Source organism: Delphinapterus leucas, chromosome 11, assembly GCF_059928025.1.
Source record: "Delphinapterus leucas isolate spDelLeu-1000000601 "Yukka" chromosome 11, BTC_Dleu_Yukka2, whole genome shotgun sequence".
Lineage (NCBI taxonomy): Eukaryota > Metazoa > Chordata > Mammalia > Artiodactyla > Monodontidae > Delphinapterus > Delphinapterus leucas.
In genome coordinates, this window is record NC_143139.1 from 38,617,029 (window position 1) to 38,641,528 (window position 24,500).

The window sequence follows — 24,500 nt, forward strand, 5'->3', positions numbered from 1 at the left end:
CTTGAGAAAGAAAAACGGAGCTGGAGGAATCAGACTCCCTGACTTCAGACTATACGACAAAGCTACAGTAATTAAAACAGTATTGTACTGGCACAAAAACAGACGTACAGACCAATGGAACAGGATAGAAAGCCCAGAAATAAACCCACAAACCTATGGTCAATTAATCTATGACAAAGGAGGCAAGAAAAAACAATGGAGAAGAGACAATCTCTTCAATAAGTGGTGATGGGAAAACTGGACAGCTACATGTAAAAGAATGAAATTGGATCATTCTCTAACACCATAAACAAAAATAAACTCAAAATATATCAAAGACCTAAATGTAAGGCCAGACACTATAAACCTCTTAGAGGAAAACATAGGCAGAACACTCTTTGACATAAATTGCTGTGATATAAATCGCTGCAATGTCTTTTTTGACTCACCTCCTAGTGTAATGAAAATAAAAACAAAAATAAACAAATGGGACCTAATTAAACTTAAAAGTTTCTGCACAGCAAAGGAAACCATTGGCAAAACAGAAAGACAACACATGGTATGGGAGAAAATATTCGCAAACAAAGAGACTGACAAGAGGTTAATCTCCAAAATATAAAAACAGCACATGCACCTCTATGTCAAAAACACAGAGAACCCAATCAAAAAATGGGCAGAAGATATAAATAGACATTTCTCCAAAGAAGACATAAAGATGGCCAAAAAGCACATGGAAAGATGCTCAACACCACTACTTATCAGAGAAGTGCAAATCGAAACTACAATGAGGTATCACCTCACGTTGGTCAGAACGGCCATCAGCAAAATGTCTACAAACAACACATGCTGGAGAGGGTGTGGAGAAAAGGGAATCCTCCTACAGTGTTGGTGAGAATGTAAATTGGTACAACCACTATGGAGAACAGTATGGAACTTCCTTAAAAAAACCAAAAATAGAACTACCATATGATTCAGCAATCCCACTCCTGCACATATCTAGAGAAAACCATAATCTGAAAAGACACACATACCCCAGTGTTCATTGCAGCACTATTTACAATGACCAAGACATGGAAGTAACCTAAATATCCATCGACAGAGGAATGGATAAAGAAGATGTGATACATATATACAATAGAATATTACTCAACCATAAAAAAGAATGAAGTAATGCCATTTGCAGCAACATGGATGGACCTAAAGATTATCATACTAAGTGAAGTAAATCAGACAAAGACAAATATCATATGATATCACTCATATGTGAACTCTACATTAAAAATGACACAAATGGGGCTTCCCTGGTGGCACAGTGGTTGAGAGTCCACCTGCCGATGCAGGGGACGGGGGTTCGTGCCCCGGTCTGGGAAGATCCCACATGCCGCAGAGCGGCTGGGCCCGTGAGCCATGGTCACTGAGCCTGCGCATCCAGAGCCTGTGCTCCTCAACGGGAGAGGCCACAGCAGTGAGAGGCCCGCATACCACAAAAAAAAAAAAAAATGATACAAATGAACTTATTTACAAAAGAGGAACAGATTTACAGATATGAAAAACAAACTTATGGTTACCAAAGGGTAAGTGTATGGGGGGAGGGATAAATTAGGAGCCTGGGATGAACACACAAACACTAACATATATAAGAAGATAAACAACAAGGACCTACTGTATAGCACAGGGAACTCCACTCAATATTCTGTGATAACCTATATGAGAAAAGAAACTAAAAAGCAATGAATATATGTATATGTATAACTGAATCACTTTGCTGTACACCTGAAACTAACAAAACATTGTAAATCAACTATACTCCAATAAAATTAAAATAAAAAAAGAAAACCATCAAGCCACAAAGAGACTAAAAGTTGAAGAGAAGAACTACAAAAACCACCAGAAAAAAAGTAACAAATTGGCAATAACTATATACCTATCAATAATCACTTTAAATGTCAAAGGTCTAATGCTTCAATCATAAAAAAAAAACAAAACGAGACCCATCTACATGCTGCCTACAGAGACTCAGTTCAGAGCTAAACACACACATGGACTGGGAGTGAGGGGATAGAAAAAGATATTCAGTGTAAATGGAAATGAAAAGAAAGCTGGGGTAGCAATACTCACATCAGAAAAAAATTAGACTTAAAGTCTATAATAAGATACAAATAAGGGAATTATATAATGATATAGGGATCAATACAGGAAGATTCTGTAACGTTTGTAAACATATATGTACCTAATATAGGAGCACCTAAAATATAAAGCAAATATTAACAGACGGGGATAAATTGACAACAATACATTAACAGTAGGGGACTTTAAAACCCCACTTACATCAATGGACATATCACCCAGACAGAAAATCAATATGGAAACAATGATCTTAAATGACACATTAGTCCAGTTGGACTTAATAGGTATCTACAGGACATTCCATCCAAAACACCAGAATACACATTCTTTCCAAGTGCACATGGAACACCCTGAAGCATAGATCACATGATAGGCAAAAAAACAAGTCTCAACAAGTTAAGAGAGTAGAAAGTATGCAAGCATCTTTTCCAACCAAAAGGGTATGAAACTAGAAATCAATTACAGGAAGAAAAATGTAAAAAACACAAGTGGAGATTAAAAAAAAAAAATGGGTCAAAGAAAAAATCAAAGAGGAAATCAGAAAATATCTTGAGACAAATGAAATTAAAACACAACTTACAGGAGAGTAAATCCAAGTGGTTAACAAACACAGGAAAAATCAGTAACACTCACTGGTAGTAAGGAAAATGTAGAATAAGCTAAACAAAGACACCACTTTGTACCCACCAGAAGGCAGAAAGTGTTTTTTTTAATGTTTTTTCATTTTTTTTAATTGAAGTATAGTTGATTTAAAACATTGTGTTAATTACTACTGTACAGCAAAGTGACTCAGTTATATATATATATATATATATATATATATATATATATATAAACGTTCTATTTCATACGTTTTAAATGATCTGTAACAACTATATCTGGAGAGTATGTAGGGGAAAACTACGCCTATTCACTACTTAGGATGTGTGAACATTCCAGAAGGCAATCTAGCAACATATATTCAAATTAAAATACATATCCACATTGATTTTAGAATCTCATTCCTGAGAATCACCCCCATATAAATAAAAGCATCCAAAGTTTAAGGATTTACATACAAATATGTTTATTGAACTATTACTCATTATGACAAAAATCTGGAAGCAAAGGTAATGCCCAACTAAAAGATAGTTGTATCGATTATCCTTACCATGGAATATTAGGCTATGATTTGAAAAAGTAAATTAGAATTAAACCATTTGATCTAGATTAATATGCCCCTGGTATTGCTGAATGAGAAAAACAAGATAAAACCTACATATTTAAAGGGAGTTTAAAAAACAGAGCAGCCATGTATATGTAAAAATGAATGTGTATGTAAAAATGAATATATATGTATATATGAGCACTCATATATGATTATATGAGCATGAAGAAAATTATGAAAGAAAATACTTTTAGTTAACATGGGTTTATGGAAAAGGAGGTGATGTAGTTGGAGGGAGAATAGAAATTAGGGAAAAGGGAGGTAAGTAAAAAAAAAAAATGAGACTGGACCACCATGAAGCACTATACATGAAATGATCTCATAAAATTATGTATGTGTCTTTATGTATATAAAGATATGAAAAATAATTTTAAAATGTCAAGTCCACACTCCTTGGCTGAACATACTTAAAATAATTTTTCACAAATTATCTCCATATTTTTGAAATAGAAATTAGTGGGTTATTATTGTTATTTTAAATTCAAATCTCCTAATTATCTTTTCTGATTCTCCATTTCAGCCCAAGTCATGTTAATTTTGAGTGCTGGAAACTAACAGAGTAATAGGAAGGGATGAGCATGAGAAGAATCATGTGTTTTTTCCATCAGGAAAGGAAGAGCTTGGGTGAGGAGAGCACTGTGGAGGTAGTTCTGAGTGGTTTGGAGGTTTGGTATGCTGTCCTCAAATCCTCCCAGGTATGTGCTCAACTCTTGATCGGTTCTATATGCAGCCCAATATGATAGTTCATTCTCACAGGGTTGTAATTCAGCAAGCCAGAGAATCAACCTCTGACTCTGGCTTTAGGTCATCTCTACGCCGCAAGCAGTAAGGTCAAAATTTCCAGATTTGAACTTGTCTTGCTTGAAATTATCCTTCGTTCTTAATATTTTTATCCCCACCCTATCGAATGACAGCAGCAGCTTCTTAATCACTATAGTTTCATTCTCGGTGGGTGCATGATTTTAGGTAATCACAGGTGGTAAGTATACACCTGCCATTGAATAGCGTGGTGTATATGTTCCCATCAGAGAATATAAATAGAAGATTTGCTATCTTTTGTACCTCCTTGTATATTAATTAATCAAAAATAATCCCACTGGGGGTCAAGTGAAGGACATAATTCAATTTTTAGTGCCAATTTGAGTACCAGTTTGACTTTTGTTTCCAACCAACATAACTTGAATTTGGTTCTCACTAATAAAGAAAAGGATGTTCTGCAAAGTACCAGACACAAGAAAGGGTTTGTGAAAATGGACTCTGGATTCAGACCTACTGGTTTGAAATTCCAGTTCCCTTCACCTGTAGTCAACTTTTCTGGTTCTCAGTTATTTATTTGTAAAACAGGAGTAATAGTACTTAGTTCATACAAGGTTGTTGAGATAAAGAGGATTATATGTGTAAAACACTTAAGATAAGGGTCTTTATTAAAAGTTTGCTATTGTTATTTTGCTTATTGAAAAACTTCCTGGGAGGAAGCCCACTGGGCATGGAATCACTGGAGATCTCAGTAGCAGGAGAGCCTGGGCAGTCTCTTCTTAGGAGGCAGGTATAGAATGATTGGCGTTTCGTGGGTCACATGATCTCCTTGTGGTGAGTGTGGGGACATGAGGCACCATGGGGAATCCCACTGGTCTACACAGAAGGGGAAGTGTTAATTTCCCTAAGCAAGAGTGGTATGCAGTTAAAGTAGGCAGGATAAAATCATGCTGGGCAGGCAAAGGTAACAGGTGTTCTCTACAACACAAATATATAAACAATATGTTGTAAAATTACCTGACCTACTTCTCATCCTCTGAAGAGGGCTAACCACTAATCATCCTATGAATAGAGCCTGCTGCCTTCTTAAGCATGTATGAAGATTCTGACACATACATATCTTTTAACATCTGGCATGATGGTCAATCAAGAAATAATCCCTTGTTTCTAAGAACACTACTTGCAAGCTGTGATCAGACCAGTATTATATCAGTGAATGGAAGTCATCCTTCAATACAATCCTCATGTATTGAAGGATTTAAGAACACTTCTAATAAAGATGTTTCTAAGAATGCTAAAAAACCTTAATTTCCAGTTATGTATTTTGTTACAGAGTAGTTTAGCTTCTCCATGGTCCTGTTCCTCTGGTCCTCTATGTGAAACAGTTAACACATCTTCTTAACATTCTTCCCATAGCTGCCTTCACCTCCTTGTTCTGAAGGCTATAGATGAGGGGATTCAGCATGGGAGTGATCACACTGTATTGTAAAGGGAAGATCATCTTCAGGGGGAACCAGAGGTTGGCAAGGAGATAACTGAGGAAACCTGAGCCATAGAACAGGATCACTGCAGTGAGGTGGGAAGAGCAGGTAGAGAAGGCCTTGCTTCTGCCTGAGGTGGAGCTGATGCTCAGGATGGTGGAGACAATGCAGATATAAGAGAAGAAGATTAAAATGAAGGTTCCAAAGAAACGGAAAACAGAAGAGCAGAGCAAGAGTGTGAAATTGGTGGAGGTATCAGAGCAAGAAAGATGGAAGAGAGAAGACAGCTCACAGCTGAAGTGGGGAAGAGTTTGGTCCTCACAGTAGTCTAAATTGACAGCCAGAAGGATGTTGATGAGAGCATCAACAAAGGCCAGGCCCCAGGAGCCCCACACCAGCCCAATACAGAGCTGGTTGTCCATCACCTGGCCACAGAGCAGAGGGGAGCTGATGGCTACACAGCGATCATAGGCCATCACAGCCAGCAGACATGCCTCAGTGCCCCTGGTGGCAAACACAAAGAAGGTCTGAGCCAGGCAGCTCTCTACAAAGATGGTTTTACTTTCAGAAAGTAGATTCTCCAGCATCTTGGGGACTGTGACAGATGAATGGCAGAGGTCCAGAAAGGAGAGCTGTCCCAAAAAGAAGGACATGGGCGTGTGGAGGTGGGGATCAACTCTGATAACCAGCAACATTACCAGGTTCCTCAACAGGGTCAGGAGTAAATCATCAGAAACAACATGAAGAGCAGAATCTGGTTGAGGGTCAACAGAAAACCCAAGGAGGATAAACTCACTCAACACGCTCTGGTTTCCCATAGTGATAAAAAGATTTACCCTAGGAATCCAAGAGAGAAAGACATTAAAACTCCTTCTGCACCTCCCAATTACCCCACTGACTCAGCCCTCTTGTTCATATACATCATTTCACAACATACTGAAAACCATGTTCACATATTCTTAAGCTAACTTCCTAATCATCATGATAACTTTGATATTGCTGGATGGCATTCTACCACCCCTCTATCAACTCCCTATGTAAATCTGTAGACCCTCGTCTTATGTCTCTAGAGGTTTCTTTCTTTCATTTTTAAGATGGGTACTAATACAGAGAACATTTTGTATAGTCAGTGGAAATAGAGAATTTATTGATGCAGCAGAGTAAGAGGTAAACAGCAGAAGTGTAGTCCTTGAGAAAGGGAAAAGGAATGAGATCCAGAGAGCACAGGTGGAGTTTTGTCCATAGATAGGAGGAGAGGCTCTTTATCTTTTGTAAATAGGAGGGAAGTTACAGAGAGTGGGTACTGAGGCAGCTAGCTTGGAGGATTTTATGGCTGAAATAGGCAGACTTTCTGATTGCTGCAAAGTTTTTGAAGAACCGTGAGATGAGACCATGAACAGAGTTTGCCTATCTATCTATCTACCTACCTATCTATCTATCTATGTATCTGTGTGTGTACGTATGTTGTGTGGTTTTAGTGAAGTGGCGGTAAGGGATTTTGATGAACCAAGAATACAAAACTCAGGTATACCAAGCAGAAAACTATTTACTAAGGAAATACAGTAGGATTAACTGGTGATATATTTGCCTATTTGAGATTCTGGAACCAATCTGGACAAGTGTGTGGTAGTCACAGTAGTATTTAGATGCTTAGGCACATGTGTGGAGCAGACAGATATTTGGCTTTAAATGGGGTTTGTTTTTTTCCAGGCACATGCAGTGATAAAGAAAAAAAAAGGGGGTAGGGAAGAAAAGCATGCTTACAAAGTGAATGAATCACAGAAACAAGGCTGTGCAAGGAATTAAATGGGGGGCCAAGCAGAGGAGTATGGCTAGGGCAAAAGTCATACAGTCATTGGTTTGGGTTTGAAGAATTGCTTATGTAGGAACACTAGGTTAAGCAAATTTTAAGATTTGGAGATAGTCGTTAGATAGAGGGATGCTTGAAATTCAGACTTTGTAGGTATAAGGCCTCCTGATGACAAAGTGATGGGCATGATTGTGGGAGTAGGTGGCTAAGATGAGGTAGAAGATTCAGTCTCTGGCCCCATAGAGGACAAAGTCTAGGTTGTTGAGTTAGTGTGGTGAGGACTTTTTTCCTGTTTTGTTTTTGTTTTTTAATTTTACTCCATTTTCTTTAATGATTAATTATTTGAATTGCAGATTTAAGACTGTGGTTGATGAGGAGAGAGTTTAAGGCATGAAGAGTGGGAAATGTGTTCCTAATGTCCTACCATATCCCTATCTGGGCTGCTCTCAGCTGCTCCAAGATAAAACACAGGCTTTATGCCTGAGGTTCAGTAAGTGCGGTGGCATGTTGCCAACATCTTGCAATTTAGAAACAGACATGTGTTGTATAACCCAATTGTGTCATTTACTATCTGTTTAACTTTTGTGATATTGTTTGTTCTTTTAAATCATAATTTTTCCACATGTAAATTGAGTAAACTTGGGGAAAGTAATATATATCTTACATTTGGAAGGACTGAATTAGCTTACACATAAAGAGCTGGAAACAAGATTTCTGACATATTATAATTATTAATGCATACCAGAAAGAGGAAGAAGAAGAAGGGTATTTCAGAGGAGTAGATCAAAGCATGTTAGGGAAGAGATAATATGAAGCCGTATTGCAGAAGAGCTGTCCCTAGACCTGGAAGCAGTGTTTAGCTGGAGAACAGTGAGGAGATGAGAGTCTTCAAAGGGAAGCTAAGTCTCTTAGGAAGCAAGAAGAGAGGAAGCGAGTATAGGGAAGAAAGAAGTACCTCAAGGAGTAGGTTAGGAGGGGACAAAGCATCAGAGGATTCAGTAGAACAGTTTCATACTCTTGGCTTCTCTTGGTGGAAACAGTATCCTGGAGCTTTGAGTCAATAGGTGAAGAGATCAGAGATCAAGTGATATTCATTAGAAAAAGATGTAGCATAACTTCCCAACTCTGGGAATAGACATAGTTTTCTTTCTAGGCAGCTGAGAGGGGAGAAGAAAAGAAATATATTAGCTCAGGCTCCAAAAAGCATGTCATTTGTAGAGAAAGTGTTCAGAATCTTATTTGAACTCTTACCCCATCGTGGCTTTGAAGAAAAGACAGGAGAAATATCTTGAAATTTTCAAGTTCTTGACAGGTTGTACTAATTTCTTTTACAGTGTCTCAAGCTTATGTGAGTCAGTGAGTACAAGATCATGAGTTCACACATTTTCCTCAGTGACTCTAAATATGTTGCTGATGGTGTTATCTGAACAAAGGATTCTGATGTCTAGACAATTAAAAGAGCAGTTGATTTAGGCTGAACTAAGGAACCCAGAGGACTGGTTCAATAATCTATATCCCTAGAAGTTACAGCTTGAAGCTAAAATCTAGACTCATTTGCTAAGAAGCTTGAACTTTTAAAAAGACATAAGGGATTTTCTCATTTGTGAGCTTTGCAACTTGTGAACTGAAACAATCAACTTGAACTCCTAGATAAGCCTTCCTGCTAGTCTGCTGGGAACCGAAAAGAGGAAGGGTAGGAGAAGGGAATCTGGAACCTGCGAAGAAAGCCAGAATTTTCCCTTAGGGACATACAGGCCATGTGGACCCTCAGAGGATTCACTTGGGATCTGAAACTAGACTCACAGCTAACCTCCAGGTTAGCTTCTCATGTGTATGAGAAATTCAACTGGATTTAATGTTAATCAGTATTAATATTAATCAAGTGAGGTAACTTTTAAAAATTAGTATTGTATTATGCAAGGAATAGATGATGATGGTAAAGTGTACAAGCTGAACATAAGCTTCAATAGCTTTCCTGTGATTTCCCCTATTCTTATTTCTCATAGATCAGGGAGCCAGTAGGGGAGAAGTATCCAGTTGTTAAAGATATCTGGTCTAACTACACCCAGAAAATATCCATAGGAATCAGAATGGTGCTGGCTCTATGAAGTACAGGAACAGCAATGACATTTTTTGATGCCAAGGAATTACTGTTATCTCAAGGGCTAATATTAAGTAGATGTCAAGAGGTTTTCATAATTTACTGTATGCAGTTACCTGGGTAAATGGCCCCATGTCACTTTAGTAAGGCTGGAAGAAAGGTTCTTGTGTACATCTGTGTAAAAGTATTCATTGGGACACCATTTATAATAGCAAAAAATTGGAAACACCACAGATACCCATAAGTAGAGACTGGACACTCACACGATGGAGTACTTTTAAGCTGTAGAAAGGAATAGGAAAGATCTCTATGTATTGCTATGGAGCGATATCCAGGATATATTGTTAAGTAAAGAAAGCAAAATGCAGGGTGGTCTAAATAGTATGCTAACTTCTGAGTAGCAAGCACACAGCCATGTGCATACAATACAGACAGTTTAATTTTCAGAAATGAAACACTGGAAGTATAAAATAAAAACAAAAATGATTACATGTAGGAGGATGGAGAAAACAAACAGGGTGGGGGAAACAAGCATGAAAGTGACACCGCTTTGAATGTACTTTGTTTTATAGTATTGACTTCTGAGTAAAACTTCCGAATTTTATAAAATAAAAAAGATTAAATTTAAAAACCCTAAAATTAAAAACTAAACAAATGAGCTTAGCTGTATATCAAAGTAGTGACATAACCACAATGGAAAAGAATTATTTCAGCTGACCTTAGATTGTAGAATTTTGACTGGGCTAACTCAGTGACAGATTATTTCATTCAGTAGTATTATTAGTAGTAATAATATTGGTATTGTTTTTGAAACTATTAGATGTACATTTGAAAGATAAAACAAATATTATGCTAATATTGTTAGGAATATATATTTCAGCACAAGAACAACGTGAGACAATATAAAATCAAATAGAGTCTTTGTAATCTTAAATTTGAGTTTGAAATATTTATGAACTTGTTACATTGTTTTCTGCTTTAAAAGGCTCTGTCCATTGAAAAAGCCTAGAAGTTATGATACAGTAGTAGTGATCACCTATGGTACCCTGAGTTTGGTTTCCAAATACTATTAAAGGAACTAGGATTCTTTAGAAAAATGGCTGATTACAGGTTTAGGACAAGAAGTGCACATAATAAATCTGGGATTTTTTTTTTTTGTGCCAGAAAGTAAGAAAGGCATCAAAGCCTATTATCGTCATCAGAAGGTCACAGCAACCAGCCCACAGGCCAAAAATGGAGTATTCTAATGAAAATTAATGACTGAAATTGATTAAAACACATGAATATGTAAAAAGACATGATTTAATGACAATGTAAAAATCAATCATTCAATTAATCAATTGATAAAAGAACAGAAAGAGAAAACTCATTGGACATCAATGGAGGCTGCACTGAAAGTTACAATTAAAAAAAATGAAATAAGTGTCACTTAGGACAACCTAAGTGTCCATCATCAGATGAATGGATAAAGAAGATGTGGCACATATATACAATGGAATATTACTCAGCCATAAAAAGAAACGAAATTGAGATATTTGTAGTGAGGTGGATGGACCTAGAGTCTGTCATACAGAGTGAAGTAAGTCAGAAAGAGAAAAATAAATACCGTATGCTAACACATATATATGGAATCTAAGAAAAAAAAAAAAGGTCATGAAGAACCTAGGTGTAAGACGGAAATAAGGACACAGACCTACTAGAGAATGGACTTGAGGATATGGGGAGGGGGAAGGGTAAGCTGTGACAAAGTGAGAGAGTGGCATGGACATATATACACTACCAAACGTAAAATAGATAGCTAGTGGGAAGCAGCCGCATAGCACAGGGAGATCAGCTTGGTGTTTTGTGAACACCTAGAGGGGTGGGACAGGGAGGGTGGGAGGGAGGGAGACGCAAGGGGGAAGAGATATGGGAACATATGTATACGTATAACTGATTCACTTTGTTATAAAGCAGAAACTAACACACCATTGTAAAGCAATTATACTCCAATAAAGATGTTAAAAAAAATGAAATAAAGTAGCTGTCATGACTTCTGGTATGAATCATATTTCAGAGTAATCAAAGAAACCCTAATGGATATGAAAACTTACTTTTATTCAGATGAATTCCAGCCAATAAATGCAGAAGAAATAATAAAATTAGAAAATTACCATTTTGAAACTTCTAATGAAATAACTGCTACAGGCAATGGTCATAAATGGTTTATAAATATATAAGTAAATATCTAATTGGGGAACTTTACAATTAAGAGATGTGATTATCATCACCTGAACCCACGGATCAATTCTGTCATCAAAATAAGTAGAATAACCAATAGCATATTTCTCTTGACATAATGCAACATGAAGTACACAACTCCACTTATGAAGATTCTTAAGAAAGGGCTCAAGTCTTAAGACAAAGTGTGGGACAGGACAAGGTAAATAACACAACAATAAATCAAATCGGCTAAATCCAGAATGTACATATTCCACAGGAAAACTGTATGGATTTCTGCAACAAACAGCAGCAGTCACAGTTTTCAAATCTGCTCAGAAACTGAAGACTCCTGCCTTGGCAGTGAAGTAAGCTTGTAGCATGCATTACAGCCCTGGCTCTCCTCTTTAGCAGGATCTCCTGAATCCATCACCCTCTCTAGTATCTGGCTCTGCTCTCAGGAATATTCCTTGTCCATTATCCTGCACAGCCACATCTGAGATGAGCACTGGAGAGAATGTCCTGCTTAGCAGCTGCAGAGCTTTCACTGCTTGCTTTTTATTGACACCTGCTGCTTCAACACCTAGAATTTTCTTTAGGGATTGATCTAACACTGGTTTTTGTAAGGCAAGCTTCTAGTCCCTGTGTAGGTAATCATAGCTCTAAATCTTGAATAGACTTGATTTTTAAGTCTGAGGACCCTATTATCTTAATTTTACTTAGCAAGCATGATCTGCATCACCTCCCCTCACTCTTATGAGTTGGGCTACCTTGAGCCTATCTGTTTCAACAGGCTTAAGTGAGAAAGTAACACTCAAACCTTGTTTTGCCAGTAGGTTTTTGTCTTTTTTTTCCCATTGGCGTATAGTTGCCTTATCATGTGTTAGTTTCTGCTGTATAATGAAGTGAATCAGCTATAGCTCATGCAGCTCAATATCAAAAAAACAAACAACCCAATGAAAAAATGGGCAGAAGACCTAAATAGACGTTTTTTCAAAGAAGACATACAGATGGCCAAGAAGCACATGAAAAGCTGCTCAACATCACTAATCATTAGAGAAATGCAAATCAAAACTACGATGAGGTATCACCTCACACTGGTCAGAATGGCCATTATCAAAAAATCTACAAACAATAAATGCTGGAGAGGGTGTGGAGAAAAGGGAACCCTCTTGCACTGTTGGTGGGAATGTAAATTGATACATGTTTTCGTCCTTTTGTGTGGAAGGAATTTAGTCTTATCTCCTGTTATGGCCATTGCACCAAAACCAATGCTTACCACTGTATCAGTTTCAGATAGAGAAGTAACCAATATTTCACTCCTGCAAGACACTAAATTACAGAACTCTCAGTTAATATAGATTAACTATAGGCAGAAATTAACTTGGTAAACTGTATTTCCTTCCATTTCTGTTTGCAGGCAGGAGTCCTAGCCAGAGTTTATTTCTCAGAGTACTTTGCCAAAATTGGCAGAAGGCGGTCAACACCCACCAATATCTTATATTTTTACTATCATTTCCTCTAATGTTATGTCATTGGTCAGCACGTGGGCTCTGTCTTTCAAGCTGCCACAGATAAAACTTTGGTCACATAATTTACTCTAGCTTAACAAGTGTGTTGCACTTTCTAGTCAACAGTCTCTAAATCTTTGCTGCCTGTTGCTTGACTGCTTGTGCCAAACCTATGACACATATTATAGGTTTGGTTACATGGAGCACTCCACTTCCTGAAGTCAAATTCTATATGCCTTAGGATAAAATTTATTTACAAGTATCTGAGACCAAAATGATAATAGCTTAAACAATACAGAATTTTATTTTTGTTATGTAAAAGTCTGAAGGAAGCAATTCAGGGTGGGTATGATAGCTCTATTGCCCCAAATCTTCAGCATCTCAGCAATTTATATTTGTACATACATGAGTGACCTCCATTCCCAAAGTCATGTAGTGGACAACAGGGGTATGCTAGCTTCTGCATTATACATGCAGTCTAGCAACAACAAGGAGAAGGTATAAGAAAGAAGTGCAGAACGGCAAGAGACAGCACTCTTTCAAGAATGATTCCTTGAAACTTTCACTGTATACCTCATTGGTCTGATTTTAATCACATTGTCACATATACCTCTAAGAAAGACTGGCTAAAGAATTATTCTGTATATACATGTGCCTGGATAAAGAACTGTAATAATTCTGTGATGAGACAAAAAAGGATAACAGATGGTGACAGCAAGCAATTTCTACCACAAACAGGGAATACTATTAATATAAAATGCAAAAAGATAACCAGAAAAGAAAACTATAGAATAATATCTATTATGAATAATGATACAAAAATTCTGAGTAAACTATTAGCAAATGGAACATAGCAATGTATCAAACTAAAATTCAGTAAAACCAAACAATGGTTCATGTCAAAATGTAAGGATGGTTCAATATCAGGAAGCTTGCTACCAAAAACATGGCATTGACCAAGATGGCCTTAATGTTTCCTTCAGCTTGACTAATCTTTAGATGAGCTTTTTCCTGCCTCTAGGCCCCTGACCTCCTTTTTCTTAGAGTTTTTACTTTTGAAAACTTGTCATTATAAATCATTTCTCTGCCCTTTTGTGATGTGAATATTTTAAAAGGCCTCTTGCCAATTTTACAACCCAGGAATGTCTGGGAACCATCTCTTTGAAATGTAATCATCAAGAAAGATAAGCAGCTACCTCTCCATTTCTGTGGGAGGGCAGGAGCCTGACTACCAGGGCACCTTGGTCTAAGTCGTAAATCGACTGTCACACAAGAAAGTTTACTTTTCTTTTGGGTAAAGCCAATTAGCAAACACAGATGGCCTACGATCTCCCAGTCACCCCAATTCTTAAAACCCTACTGCCTTTTGTTTCAGTGGAGTTGAGTTCAGACTCAGTTCTGGCCTCTCTTCCGCTATTGCAATAGCTTTCAATATACCTTTCTTTGCTTTTATGCAATTTTTCTTTGACAACATCAATACATCAAAGGAGTAAAACTGTATGCCAATAGTAATAGGTGCTGAAAAGTAATTTGTAAAATTCAGCATCTATTGATAATAAACAGGAATAGAAAGAAACTAAAATAAAATAAAGAGATCAACAATTACAGGAAATATTATTTTAAATATGAAACACTAAAACAATATCAGTTAAGTTCAAGAATAGGCCAGGGATTCCCATTGATACCATTATTAAATATTATTTTAGAAGTTTTCACAAAATAAAAACAGAAATGAAATTACTATATGAATATTGAAAAAGAAGACCATAAGGTATTTCTTTTTTTTTTTCTCCTGGTTGTATAGTTGCATGTCTAGGAAACTTAAGCAATTATAGTAAAAGAAAAACCAAAGAGTTAATAAGATTTTGGTACTCTGGCTTATTGCATCCATTGGGTTCAGCTGCAATCACAGAAAGAAATTTGATACAGGAATCAGCACTTAAAAAAATCATCAAGAAGGGCTGGCTGGAGGAGGCAGCACCAGGATGATCTCCTAGTTAATAAAGTACCCAGCACCTAGAATCGCTCCTTTGCCGTAACAGAAAAAGCTGCTGCCGCTGATGCAGACAGCCAAGGAATCAGGAAAGTTCTGCTGCTGCAGTCGAGTGTAGAGTCATACTACTTTCAACCTAGCCAAAAGTTGTCTCTACTATTGTAGAAGCTGCTAAATCAATGAGACTTCACAGTTATCAGCTGTAGAGCCATGCCACCTCTGCCATGATCTAGGTCAGCAAAATGAATGCCCCACATCTTGCTTCACTCCTCCCAGGATTCAGGTTCAAATTATCATCTCAATGAATGTGTCTGACTGAAACCTCAAAAAAAACTTCTTGACACCTGATCCAGTGGAGTTTGCAAATACAATTTTTATCTTCTAGTTTCTACACACTAGAATAGGATTGAAAGGGTGCAAACAAATGCATTCCACAGTATCTACCGCATTGGATACAGTAGTAAATATATAAAATGTGCCGGCTTATCACTGTACTAACGGTAAGAACAGTAAAAAACAAAAAAGGGAAAACATCTCCTTTACAATAGTGACAGAAACTTTAAAGATGTATGGGTACATTTAATAAGCATGGCATGATAATCTATGAAATTTTATTTAGGGATATAAACGATGTCTAACAAATTGAAAGAAATATTCTTGTTGTGAAAGTATTCTTACTGGCATGACTCAACATCATTAAAATGTCTACTATCCCCAAACTAGTTTTTAAATTTAAGGCCATTTAAATCGTAATCCCAAAATAGGACTCTTTTGAAACTGAATAAGAATAATGGAGCTCATATAAAATAATGAGAAAGAATAATAGTGGTTGTGGGGCGATGTTGTTGAAGGAGACTAATCTTGCCAAATATCAACATAATATTTTAACTAAAAGATGAATAGAACATTGATTAGAAAGTTAAAAACTATAAATTTATCTCAGATTTTAATGTATGACTCAAGTGCTATTTTAGTTCAGTTAGAAAAGAATAGCTTATTTATTAAATGTTGCTGTCATCGTTGTTATCCATCATAACCTAATGTAGTTAGACATCTATCTCACACCAAGTGAGTACAAACATGAATTCCAAATGATTATAGATGTAAATGTAACAAATTTTTAAAACTAAGTCTAAGAAAGTATATCTAGGGAACTATTTTTAAATTCAAAGTGAAGTAGACCTTTATCTCAGAGGGTAAAGAGATTTATTGTTTGAAGAATATAAATTATGTATGAATATATAAAAACTAAGCTTCTGCATGGCAAAAGATACCATAAACCACAACAAGAACAAGTAGCAGAACAGAAAAAAACCACCTGCTGCATAGAATACAAATGTAAATATACATGAAATGTGAAATGCTCTAAAACTTTGATTAGAAACAGCAAACAGGGCTTCCCTGGTGGCGCAGTGGTTGAGAGTCCGTCTGCCGATGCAGGGGACATGGGTTCGTGCCCCGGTCCGGGAAGATCCCACATGCCGCGGAGCAGCTGAGCCCGTGAGCCATGGCCGCTGGGCCTGCGCATCCAGATCCTGTGCTCCGCAACGGGAGAGGCCACAGCAGTGACAGGCCCACATACGGCAAAAAATATAAATAAATAAAAATAAACAGCAAACAAGCTGAAAAAAAATGAGCTGTGGATATAATCTTCACAAAAGATCAAATGCAAAGGACCAACTAATATGTGAAAAGATGTTAATATTGCCTAGTGGCAGAGGAATGCAAATTGAAATAAAATAAATAAATTTCATGTTATGTACTCAAAAACGTTTACTGTAGCATTTTTGCAGTGGTTAAAAAATGGAAGCAGAGTGAGCCTAAACATAGGGGAATGCTTTAGAAACTATGGCACATTCACAAGTAGAATTTTGTGCTGACACACAGAAAAATGAATTAGAGCTATGGCATTTGAAGTGTAATATGTTTTATAAATTATTAAAGAATGAAAAGCAAACAGAATAAAGTGTGTATTTATACAGTTTTTAAACAGAGATGGAAAACTTCTATATGTATACATATATGTATATGTGTATGGAAGTTTGAATGTGACTATATAAACCCAGAGAAAGCTAAGAAAGATATATACTCTGTGATTAACATGGGTTACCTTGAGTGGAGAATAAGTAGGAGAAAATGTGGAAAGGATGGCAAGCCAATAAAACAAACAAAAAAAAAACAGGAAACAGATTGTATGATGTGATCCCACTCAGGTGTTTATGTAAAATGATGTCTGAATAAAAGAATATAAATAAATAAAAATGGTTCAAAAAACAACACTACATAGAAATTAAATTTACTCTTATTTGTTAAGAAAAAAATAAAATTTATCCCCAGAAATATTCTCTAGATTATTGGAGATAAAAATTCATCTATTAATATATTCTCTCCAACATGTAATTGTTTCCTTTTCTCATTCTGATCTCATCTTTCAGGCCATGTTCGTTTTGAATCCTGGACCTCAACAAAGCAACAGGGAAGAATTTAGGCTATGAGGAGTAACTAGCTTTATTCCATTAGGGAGTCACAGTATGCTGAGGCAAGGGAAACACGGTGGTTTTAGAGAGGTTGGAGGTTCTTGGTTCTCCAGGTCCTCCAAGTCCATGATGTCACTATTCTGATATTCCACGATGCTGAGAAGATGTAATTCCCTGGTCAACATCCATTTCTCTGATAAGTAACCTGCTGCTGTAGTGAAGTCACTATTCAGTCTCTGAGTTATTTTTGAATAGTCTCTGCTCTACATCTATAAAAGGACAGGCATTCTTTCAGCACAGGGAAAGAAAGTCCCTGAACTTCATTCTGAACCTTAAGGTCAAAAATCAAGAAATGTTTTTTAGATGTTGTGTTGTATAAGCTGTTTATATATGTTGAATATTAATCCCTTGTCAGTCATACCATTTTCAAACACTTTTTCCCCAGCAACCCGATTTAAAAATGTGCAGAAGAACTAAATAGACGTTTTTTCAAAGAAGACATGCAGATGGCCAACAGGCACATGAAAAGGTGCTTGACATCACTAATCATCACGGAAATGCAAATCAAAACCACAAGGAGATATCACCTCACACCTCACACCTGTCAGAATGGCTATCATCAAAAAGTCTACAGATAAACGCTGGCGAGGATGTGTAGAAAAGGGAACCCTTGTTTGTGGAAATGTAAATTGGCACAACCAATTACTGTGGAAACCAGTATGGGGGTTTCTCAAAAAAACTAAAAATAGAACTACCATATGACCCAGCAGTTCCACTCCTGAGTATACAGCCCAAAAAAACAAAAACACTAATTTGAAAAGATACATGCACCCTAATGTTCATAGCGGCATTATTTACAATTGCCAAGACATGAAAATAACTTGTGTCCATCAACAGATGAATGGATAAAGAAGATGTGTTTTACACACACACACACACACACACACACACCATATGGAATACTAAGCCATAAAAAAGAACAAAATTTTGCCATTTGTAGCAACATGGATGGACTTGGAGGGCATTATGCTAAGTGAAATAACTGAGACAGAGAAAGACAAATACTGTACGGTATTACTTATATGTGGAATCTAAAAAATATAACAACAAAAAAGCAGACTCACAGAGAACAAACTAGTGGTTACCAGTGGGGGGGAGGGGTAACATAAAGGTGGGGGAGTGGGAGATGCAACTATTAGGTGTATGATAGGCTCAAGGATATATTGTACAACACAGGGAATATAGCCAATATTTTGTAATAACTGTAAATGGTAAGTAACCTTTAAAAATTGTATAAAATTAAAAATTTAAAAATCAAGAAATGAAATAATTGTCTTGACAAAAGAAGACACTGTGGTGTTGGCATTCCTCTTTCTCTTGCACTTGCTTAATTTTAGCAACTTTCCCTTACTGAAAGGCTTATTAGCACAGTGTCCATGGTCTCAGGCAATGGATCTTAAGAGTGGCAATTACATATGATGAGCAGTAACGACGGACAGACGGCTCACTTCATTGTGCGTGTCTTAGCACAATCATGAATTCTACATATCCTCACTTCCCTGATATTTGTTGCCTACAAATCAATCTCCCAGCTCCAATTTCAAAACCAATCATTTTTCTTTGAAAAAAACAGAGACTGACTGCAAATAACCTGATTAAAGAGAGAAAACACATTTTCGGAAAAAAGGATAGTTCACAAAATAGAAGAGGAAGGGCAGCATAGTGATTACTGTCTTTTCCCAAATCGTAACTAAATATCTAAATCTAAATACTTGGCATTTCACCAAAGTCCTGTTGCTTGAACCTCACCTTTGGTATTAGTGGTATTAATTACCATTCTTTGTAAGCAACTGAATCCAATAGCAAATATAATTATAGAAAGTATTTGCGAGCCTCATAGACTTAATGGAAGCAGCACTACAGTGATTGAGAGTATGGACTTGATTCAAACGGCATGGGTTAAAATTCCAGCTCCACCATTTCCTTGCTATGAATCGCTGGACAGCATACAAACATCCTGAGTCTCATTTCCTCATCAGTAAAGGAAAGCTAACAATAAACCTATCCCATGTATCTGTTGAGATAACTATGTAGGATAATAAAATGTACTATATTAGTTTTCTATTGCTGCCATAACAAATTACCACAAACTTAGTGGCTTCAAATGACGCAAATACATTTTCTGATAGTTCTTTAGGTCAGAAATATGGGTGCACTCAACTGATTTTTTGCCCTGGGTCACACAAGGCCAAAGTCAAGTCAGTAGGTCTTACCTGGAGGATCTAGGAGAGACACCATTCAGGTTGTTGGCAGAATTCAGTTCCATGAATTCCATGGACTAAAGTTCCTATTTCTTTGCTGGGTCTTGGCTGGGGGTTGTTTTCAGCTTCTAGAGGCCACCCACAACCTCTGGCTCATGGACCCACACCAGCAATGGTGGGTTGAGTCTTTCTCGCGCTTATATTATCTCTGACCTTCCCTTTCTGCCTCATCATAACTGCCTACAGCTGGAGAAGTTTCCCTGCTTTTAAGGATTCATGTGATTAGATCGAGCCCACCTGGATAATCTATACTACTCGACCCCTTTTAAGGTCTATAACCTTATTCATCTGCCCAGCCCCTTTTGTCAACATAACATATTCACAAGTTCCAGGGATTAGGAGATCATCTTCAGGAGGCCATCCTGTCTATCCCAGGAACTTAGCGCACTTTGTGACATGAGTTAAGAAATGTAACAAATTAGCTATTATTACCATATCTATTAAAAATACGACCTCAGAAAGGACAATTGCCAGGGGAACAGGGTTTCGTGGTCTCTTTAGGCACTATGCTCAGATTGACTTTATTCTGAATGATGGTTTTTTTGTTGCCGTTGTTGTTGTTTCTTCCTGCTCAATATCTGAATTTCCTAGAGAAGGATTCTAAATAACCTCACTTGGGTCTTCGTTTCACACCTTGCCTCAATGCACTGTCGGGCGAAAGGGTAGAATGGTTAGTCTATCGTGGGTTATAGGATCACCTCACTTTATGGATGTGTAAATTTGAGAAAATCCGTCTTCCTGTGGACTTGAAGTGTAATTATATGAAGAAGCATGAAGAAGTAATAAGCAACAATAGCAACAGATGTCCACATAATGTGAATAATAAATCAACATTTTAACAAAATGATCCCTTGAAAAAGAGGGTTATCTGATTCATTTCTCCTTTTTCAAATAAGACTGAACCTGAATCATCCTAAGATAAGAGTTTCCTGTCCTTTTCAGAAGTATTTCCAAGGAAATAAATGCCACTATGTTCCCTGTGACATCTGGCAGCATGGACAACCAAGAAACTCTCCTTAAAGTCCATTGTTTGATCAGGTAGCGCAATAGTTCAGCTCCTCTTTCATTATCATTTTGTGTACACTACAAGAGAGAATGAAAATATTTTCTAAACATTCTTCCCATAGCTGCCTTCACCTCTTTGTTCTGTAGGCTATAGAAGAGGGGATTCAGCATGGGAGTAATCACACTGTACTGAAAGGAGAAGATCATCTCCAGAGTGGAGCCTGAGGTTGGCAAGAAATAGCTGAGGAAACCTGAGCCATAGAACAGGATCACTGCAGTGAGGTGAGAAGAGCAGGTAGAGAAGGCCTTGCTTCTGCCTGAGGTGGAGGTGGTGCTCAGGATGGTGGAGACAATGTGGTCATAGGAAGAAACAATCATAATGAAGGTTCCAAAGAGATGCAAGACAGAAGAGCAGAGCAGGAGTGTGAAACTGGTGGAGGTATCAAAGCAAGAAAGATGGAAGACAGCTCGCAGCTGAAGTGGGGAAGAGCTTGGTCCTCACAGTAGTCTAAGTTGACAGCCAGGAGGATGTTGATGAGAGCATCAACAAAGGCCAGGCCCCAGGAGCCCCACACCAGGCCAGTACAGAGCTGGTTGTTCATCACCTGGCCACAGAGCAGAGGGGAGCTGATGGCTACATAGTGGTCACAGGCCATCACAGCCAGCAGACATGCCTCAGTGCCCCTGGTGGCAAACACAAAGAAGGCCTGAGCCAGGCAGCTGTCTACAGAGATGGTTTTACTTTCAGAAAGTACATTTTCCAGCATCTTGGGGACTGTGACAGATGGGTGGCAAAGGTCCAGAAAGGAGAGTCATCTCAGAAAGAAGCACATGGGTATGTGGAGGTGGAAATCAGCCCTAATCAGCAGCAGCATTAAGAAATTTCCCATCAGAGTGAGGAGGTAAATCAGAAGGAAGAGCGCGAAGAGTACAGCCTGAGTATGGGGTTCAACAGATAGTCCAAGGGGAATGAACTCACTGACAGCACTGTAGTTTTTCATTGCCATATAGAGAAGTGTTCTCTCTGGAAAACAAATAAAGACGATCCATCAAAAGTCCTTTAATGCCTCTCAGTTACCCCAGCACCTAGATCTTATTCTGCATAAATGTTTTTTCATTACTGTCTCACAATCCACATTCAGATATTTAAAAGCTCACTTCCTGGGCATCATCGTACCATTGATGTTTTAAATCAACTATATTACTATTTTTTATTATAATCTGTTTTTGAGCTAGAGTATTTTTATGTGGTTCAGAGTGATACATTTGAAAAGGAAAGTTTGCTGATACTAGAGAAATATGGAGAAAAAAATTAGGAGTGAATTACTTGAGAAATACAGCATTAAATCTAGATGAAAAGGACTTAGGTAGGAGCAGAGGCACTTTGTCTATTCTGTGTCAAGGAGGGAAGGTCAAGAGTGCAAGGAGTTAAGGGAATTTACATTTGATTGCTTCCATTTGTTTTCAATAAAGTGTAAACGAATTCATTGGTTATGTATGTGTATGTCTGTGAGCATGCCCACATGCACACAAGAAATTATAAAAGCATGATAATGATAAAATTAAGTGTTCAGTCATGGGAATAGAGGCCAAGGTGAAGTGTAAGAAACCATTAGGGGGTAGGAGGACAATATGACATGAAGGAATTTAGAGACTGAATGTGGAATTAGATTGCTTTGGAGTTTTCTTGTTTTAAATTTCTCTCGTTTTATTTAGGAGCATCATGTTATCATTTAATTTTAAAATACATTAATACAATTATAATAAATTTTTTAAAAACTGGTAGCCTAGACTATCATGCCCAGTGATATTTTAGGTGGGTTTTTGTAGGCAATGCTATGATTACAATGAGTCATAAGAAGCTGTTCCCAGTAATAGAACAATGCTCTGGGTAGATACACCATGCTCACTCTAAAACCAATATATCCAATAATATATGTAGTCACCGCATGTGATGTCTTAGCCATTCTGGCAGGTTTTAAGGTCCCACATGGTCATCTAAACTCTATCCTCACACTTTAAGACTTGTGTATATATTCCCACACTATCTTGATATTCTAGACTTCACCTGAGTCTCAATATAACTATTCAATACTCTGGCCTCAATCTAGAGGCCCATCCTGGCCTTTGATGTTCTAATTCAACACTAGTTCATTTAATTCATCATTGAAGACTCAGAAACCTATCCTTTTGTCCAGTCATTGACTAAATAGCTGAGTTTCCAAGCCCAGGTGAGGAATAAAACCCAATTACCTGAATTCTCAGTGGTACACTGGTTTGTAGCACTTTCAGATCCAGTAAGTGATAAAACTGTTTAGCTTGTGAAGTCAACATTGAGAATACCACTGTAAGGAAGAAATAGAAAATCATATTGAAAGTTAACATTTATGATGGATTCAATACTAATAATGTAAAGTGATAAACTGTGGACAATATCTGGACATTTATTTACAGCAATTTGGCATCAGGATAAAGGAGATACTTTCTTAAATTCTTCCTCTTTCACTCTTGTGTATAGCAACATTGTTCATGGGGGCTCCCAGGGCTCATCCTGAGATCACCCCAGAACAAAGCAACTTGGAAGGGAACTCAAGTAAGGGCTCACTGTAGCCAGGGATGAGGCTTGTTTTTGTATGATTTCAGAGCCAACACACACTGGCAAATGCTACCAAATATTTAAAGAAGAATTAATACCAATCCTTCTTAAACACTTCCAAATAATAGAAGAGGGAACACTTTCAAGTTCATTTTATGAGTCCAGCGTTACCCTGATTCCAAAGCCAAACAGAGGCACCACAAGAAAAGAAAATTATAGGCCAAGATCCCTGATGAACATAGACGTAAATATCCTCAACAAAATATTAGCAAATTGAATTCAACAGTACACTAAAAGGATTATTCACCATGGTCAAGTGGATTTATTCCTGGGATGCATGGATGGCTCAACACACACAAATCAATTAATCTGATACACCACATTAACAGAAAGAAGGATGAAAACCACATGATAATTTCAATGGATGCAGAAAAAGCATTTGACAAAATTCAACATCATTTATGATAAAAATTCTCAGCAAAGTGTTGAGGGAACATACCTCAACATAATAAAGACCATATATGACAAACCCACAGCTAACATCACACTCAGTGGTGAAAAACTGAAAACTATCCCTCTAAGATCAGAACAAGACAAGGATGCCCACTCTTGCCAATCTTACTCAATATAGTATTAGAAGTCCTAGCCAGAGCAGTTAGGCAAGAAAAAGAAATAAAAAGGCATCCATCCAGACAGTATGGTACTGGCACAAAAACAGAAAGATAGATCAATGGAACAGGATAGAAAGCCCAGAGATAAACCCACACACATATGGACACCTTATCTTTGATAAAGGTGGCAGGAATGTACAGGGGAGAAAACACAGCCTCTTCAATAAGTGGTGCTGGGAAAACTGGACAGGTACATGTAAAAGTATGAGATTAGATCACTCCCTAACACCATACACAAAAATAAGCTCAAAATGGATTAAAGACCT

General features: G+C 37.4%; 1 protein-coding gene and 1 pseudogene across 1 annotated transcript; both read right to left on the reverse strand.

Annotated features, from left to right (window-relative positions):
- Positions 1 to 5,306: 5,306 nt before the first annotated feature.
- LOC111173728 (olfactory receptor 8S1-like) lies at positions 5,307 to 6,711 on the reverse strand. Its single transcript, XM_022571498.2, has one exon. It carries the CDS (start codon positions 6,366 to 6,368, stop codon positions 5,442 to 5,444), a length of 927 nt encoding a protein of 308 aa, XP_022427206.1. The 5' UTR covers positions 6,369 to 6,711; the 3' UTR covers positions 5,307 to 5,441.
- A 14,010-nt stretch (positions 6,712 to 20,721) lies between these two features.
- On the reverse strand, positions 20,722 to 22,063 carry LOC111173727 (olfactory receptor 8S1-like; annotated as a pseudogene).
- Between the last annotated feature and the right edge of the window lie 2,437 nt (positions 22,064 to 24,500).